The 6,000-nt window shown below is 38.6% G+C and overlaps 1 protein-coding gene across 1 annotated transcript in view; it reads left to right on the forward strand.

Annotated features, from left to right (window-relative positions):
• LOC121874192 (vigilin-like) overlaps positions 1-5,548 on the forward strand; it is a 33,585-nt gene extending 28,037 nt beyond the window's left edge. The window contains exons 16-21 of the mRNA XM_042378194.1: positions 1-96; positions 1,002-1,148; positions 1,827-2,024; positions 2,944-3,849; positions 4,174-4,395; positions 4,842-5,548. Of these exons, the coding sequence (XP_042234128.1) occupies positions 1-96; positions 1,002-1,148; positions 1,827-2,024; positions 2,944-3,849; positions 4,174-4,395; positions 4,842-4,973 (1,701 nt within the window). The 3' untranslated portion in view covers positions 4,974-5,548. The remainder of the gene's footprint in view (positions 97-1,001; positions 1,149-1,826; positions 2,025-2,943; positions 3,850-4,173; positions 4,396-4,841) is intronic.
• Positions 5,549-6,000: the final 452 nt, after the last annotated feature.

A 6,000-nucleotide genomic window follows, 5' to 3' on the forward strand; every position in this document is an offset into this window, starting at 1 on the left:
GTCACAATCCGAGGCCCCAAGGATGATGTGCACAAGGCCAAGCAGATGCTGGTAGACCTCAGCAATGAGAAGCAGCTAGCCAGCTTTACAGCAGAGGTGAGAGTTGGTGTGGCTTATTGGTTCTTGCAGTGATAATTTATTGTAAGAGAAACTTAAATAGTTTCTCTCTTGCTTCTGTGAATCTTTGATAATTATGGCATTCCCGAGTCTACCTAAATCACTTGGTCATTTTTTATTGATACTTCTTAATGTTCTTTCTCTTTATCTATAAATGTTCCATGCAGTTTCTTGTTACTTGCAATGTACAGTAGTTTGCTGCAAATTAAAATATGTATTCTACCTTCTTTAAATCATTCCTGGTCTACTATGTACTGCCTTATCCTAGATATACTCGGCAGACAGATTCCTTTGTACTAGGTACGATGACTACCTGCAGCATTTACCACTCCTCTTACTTTCTCTTTAACTTCGTAATATATGGTCCCCCAAATTTCAAAATTTCTAAACTAATTTAACCCATTACTGGTGGATTCCCTAGTTTTAATTGGTTTAAATCTTTTATCTCTTCAGAATAAAATATTTCTTCTCATTCAATTTTACCTTTTCCTTTCTCGGTTAATACTGTCAGTCCTGTTTGATCAGAAAATCTTCCATGTACAGTATATAGGTTTATTTCACAAAACTTTTTTTCCCAGTTTCATCCTTTCCATCCCTAGAAATTTACAACCAATGCTTCACCCATTTCTTTATTCTCTTTTCTATCCTGTCATTTCTTCCTCAAAGAAATATATGAATAAGTAGAACAATACCGAGATTAGGTTGAGCTTTTATAAATTTAGAATATCATTGTGGAATGTAGTGAGAAAAGTGATGGTGCAGGTAAAAGGATTATTATAGGATGTGATTTGTTTACCTCACTGGATAATAAAAGGGTTATTAAAATTGGTAAAAAATTCTCGTATTCAGTTCAAGCTAATATGAATGTCGATATCATTCACTAGGTGCGTGCCAAGCAACAACACCATCGTTTCCTGATTGGCCGGAATGGAGCTAACATCCGTAAGATTCGCGATGCAACTGGAGCCCGTATCATCTTTCCCACTGACAAAGATGAAGACAAGGAGCTGATTACCATCATTGGCAAAAAGGTAAGCAGCACATGTTGGAAAAAGTTTGATATGTCATGAAGTCATATTCCCTCTATCAATAGTATATGAAACACCATCTTTATAATGTGACACATCACAGGTGTAACTGAATGTTATCCAACACCTTGGAGGAGTAAGTGAACTTAACTGTACAACATAGCATTTCAAATTTTGTTGTTGGGGTAATATAAAGTTTACAGTTCTTTTATATCTTTATTTTATTTTTTTTTAGCTTTTGAAACATTGTACAGCACGAGTCATTGAAAATATCAAAATGCACTGGCATACTGTATGTGTGTCTGTCACTGTTATAGCAACATCCCCCTTCATAGTCATCTATTTATTATTGCCCTTTGATATGGTATTTATGTCTCTTTAGCCTTTAGTTTCTTCCCCCTCTCATTGTTAGTCTTTTGAAGTAGCAGAATAGAAAGTTTCATCTATAGAATATGATATTCCTGACATAGCACTTTAATCTGTTGGAAAATTTTACACACAATATAATTAACTGGGTTATCTTGCTCCTGCTAAGATGTCTCTTCAGATTCACTACCCAGTCACTTGCCTTTATCCAGATATTTCCTTGTAAGACATCTTGAACAAAAAACTCACAAAGATAATAATTCTGTGATGTATTTATATTAATTGAGATGTATGGCTTAAATTATTTTCTTTCAGGATGCCATTGCAAAGGCAAAGGAGCAACTTGAGATAACCATTAAAGAACTTGATCTGATAGTAGAAGATACCATGACGGTAGATCCTAAGCACCACAGGCACTTCGTTGCTCGTAGGGGTGAAGTCCTCCGTCAGATTGGTGACCAGTACGGAGGAGTGACTGTGTCCTTCCCTCGATCAGGTGTGCAGAGCGACAAGGTAAGGGATCTCTGGACCTGGATGGTGATAATGAATTTTCTTGAGACTTAACGTTTTGCATGGGAAATAATAAGAATGTATAGGAACTAAATGACTCGGATTTGTTTTGGAAGTATTTATTAGTAGATTATAACCATTAACCATCACACATACACAATTTCACCTACAGACTAAACACATCACAGTACTACAATGTTTGGGGAGTCACTTGGTATCTAGACATAATCAGATGTTCAGATTAGGTATTATGTTTACATACAAACTTGGTTAGTCTTATGCCATGTATTGCTCACAAAGGTTATCTTTAGCAGCACTGACCCATTTACCATCATCATCAAAGTTTGACAAGATACACAACATGCAATTGATGCCAAACATAAGTCAAACAGAAAATGCGGTCATTAAATATTAGGAAAGGTATTGCAGAAATTCCACTAGATAAGAAGAATTCCCACATACCCCTCATGTATCTCTCGTGGTTCCCTCATCTATTATACTATAGGAATAGCCGTGTGTGTCTGTCTGTTCTGGGCAGCCGAAATGGCACAATCGTTTTTCATCAAACTTGGTGGAAAAATCGCAAAAAATTCGTAGAGTGGAACAAACCTGGTCCCCTGTCAATGGTTTCTTTAGGAAGGCATTAATTAACCATTTTATTTACGCTGGAAAATGATGTAAGTCTACGGACTTGGCGCACCCTCATTCGCTGTATGCTGTCAGCCTGACGGCGGTTGTGCGCTAGCCAAGCACGAGCGTTCAAACTTTCACCGGGCACGAAGGGCCCGCGATCACTTGTGATCACGAGTTAAGTAGGGGGACCAAGATAAGGGTATAGAGTAGAATACTGATGCCAGCGAGATAAAACCACACTTGCTCATATCCTTCAACATGCATGCACTAATATTTTTATTTTTTTCAGGTCACCCTTAAAGGAGCCAAAGAATGTGTAGAAGGAGCGATGGCTCGTATCCAGGAGATAGTAAATGACCTTGAGGAGATGATACACATGGAAGTAATAATTCCCCAAAAATATCATCGCACAGTGATGGGTGCCCGCGGAAGCAAGGTGCAGGCAATCACCACTGAGTTTGATGTACAAATCAAATTCCCTGAAAAAGACAGTGGCCATGTTACTAATGGTGAAGAAGTGCAGCTAAATGGCGATGTAAATGGAGAGGGTGAGATTGTCACAAGGCCTCAAGATATTGTACGCATTGTTGGCAAGAAGGACAGATGTGAAGGGGCTCGTGATGCCTTGCTAAATTTAGTACCAGTCACTGTGGAAGAGAATGTAGCCTTCAGACACCATCGTTTCATTATTGGACAGAAGGGTGAGAATGTACGCAGCATGATGACAGATTTTGATGTAAATATTCAGGTCCCTCCAGCACAAGATCAGAGTGATGTTATCAGGATCACTGGCCCACCAGCTAACACTGAGCGTGCCCGGGAAGCTCTCAGGGATAAAGTACGCCAATTGGAAGATGAGGAACTGGACCGTAAGGCGAGATCCTTCCATTTGCAAGTTGAAGTGGACCCTGAGTACCACCCCAAGATCATTGGAAAGCGAGGTGCTGTCATCTCCAAGATTAGGGAAAAGCATGAAGTTAACATTCAGTTCCCTCCTAGGGGTGACCCAGAGGAAAATATCATCACCATTACGGGATATGAGAAGAACGTGAATGAAGCAAAGGCAGCTATCCTTGCCATTACTGGGGAGTTGGACAAGATGGTTAAAGAAACAGTGGAGATTGATAGCCGCATACACTCTCGCCTTATTGGTAGCCGTGGGCGGGCCATCAGAAAAGTGATGGAGGAATTTAAGGTAATTTGGTGCCCCTTTAGAGGTTTTGTCTTTTTGGGGGTGGAGGGGGACAAATTTTCTGCATTTCTAAGGGGACACTGTAGTTGTACTCAAAACTGATTACAGTCTGACATCATGATTGTGTTAAAAGTTTTTTATACTGCAAGGTTTTTTTTTTACTAGGATGTTTTTCTAGATCATTTTACACCTCTTCTTAAAAGATATTCTATATTTACAGAGAAAGTATTGACACTAGCCATGATGCATAGTACATTCTTCTCTTTGGATCTTACTGCTGCTCCCCAACACAAAATTAATGTAACTAATTGTAACTTACTCTTACAGGTTGAGATAAAGTTCCCTCGTGGAGACGATGACCCCAACATGGTGGTGATCATGGGGTCAGTGGAAAATGTTGACGAATGCAGGGACCACCTACTGAACCTGATGGAGGAATACATGCAGGAGATCTCCGAGATAGAGGAGATGGAAGTATACATAGCTCAGAAACCTGGACATGGGGGAGGACCAGGCAATGCCAACCCAGGTGGTCCCAAAAAGCATGAGGTAAGCCATCATTTTCAAAATTTAGAAGTTTTCATTGTAATAGATTAGATTAGAACTGTTTTGTATCTTTTTAAGCTGTCTCCAATTTTTTTAACAAACATTTTTTGTAACACATTAAAGTGAAGCAAAAGAAGTTCCTTTTTCTTAGGAGAATTATATAAATTTTGTGTTTTGTCACAAATTACAGAAGTTGTTCATTCCTAATTCTGTGCCAAGTAATACAATTGAAATGAGTTAAACTCTTACAGATTTCATTCCCAAAGTATTTAAGGCATTAAGGTTATCCTTACTCATTTTAAGTTTAAACAACGGTTATAAAATAAATAGGGAAAAAGACGAGTAGGGAATTGTAGAAAACGGTCACCTAGCATCCTATCTGAAATTCTGGGAGAAGGAATATATACAGAATAATGTGCTTATTTTAATTGGGTTTTCTTATTTTACAGCAAGGGTTCGTGGTGAGCGGTGCTCCATGGACCCAGGAAGCTCCCAATATGGACTCGTCAGAGGACTTCCCATCCATGGGAGCTCCAACTGTGACACACACGGCCCCAACCATCTGGGGGCCCCGGCGTTAGGAGCTTAAAACGAGTCTGCTACAGCCTCTGTATTCCCACTTTATTCTTGTTTTTACATCCTATCAGCAGCTCATGTTATAATATCTATGCATAGAATTTTTACTATTAGAATGAGCACTCACTCATGTGCTTAAGTAGTCATATCAGGGGTTTAAATTTGGTGGAATACTATCCTTGGAGTCTGTGTGTACCTGTGTAATAACGTTCTAGAGTGTCTGTGGACCTAAAGATCTTGTCATGTGTTGGGAAGATTAACTGTATCTCCTCAAAATATCTGAATTTATGTACAAGTTTGAGTTCATGGGTTTAATATTAGCTTGGCAGAGATTCCTAGAGTCATTGAGATATATGAATGACTTGTTTACACACACACCTGAGACACTCGGGTTCAAAAGACAGTATTGTGCCAACTTTGAACCCTGATATGGCACAGTAATTGACTTTAATCTGCTAAGTCCTTAGATTTTGTTCATTATTCCTCAATATTTAACTTGTTGAGTTGTTGAAATTGTAATCAATTTTTTGAAGTATATTCTACATATACAGATTTTGCCAATAACAATTTTGTACATTAACTTAAACAAACCCTAGGATTAACTTGGGTGCCAATTATTATAATTACTTTTTTCTTTTTCTTTTTTTAATGTACATGGTGTAGGGACAAAGAATTTTAGCTATACTTAGCGAAATTAATACTTGCTTATACACTGGACAGATTGATTGGGGGATCATCTCTGTCTGGTATTTTTATTACATGATGCTGTGTGGTTTTTTTTTTTTTGGGTATCTTAAGTTAATACTATGTTGAACCCTAATTTAATGTTAAATTAAGGGGGACACTAACACATGTATCACCTGGACTTACACAAGCCCCATCAAGCTTATTTGAGTACCAGGTGGTGGGAACAACACCACCACCATCACAAAGTGGATCTTCCTCACTGTCTTGCTGCACGTTGACGACCCTTTAACCTGAACCTGGCCAACGCTAATTGGAAACATTCGCCTAAGATGAGTCATTCTGCCA

The sequence above is a fragment of the Homarus americanus genome, unplaced genomic scaffold (assembly GCF_018991925.1).
Source record: "Homarus americanus isolate GMGI-L3 unplaced genomic scaffold, GMGI_Hamer_2.0 scaffold49667, whole genome shotgun sequence".
NCBI lineage: Eukaryota > Metazoa > Arthropoda > Malacostraca > Decapoda > Nephropidae > Homarus > Homarus americanus.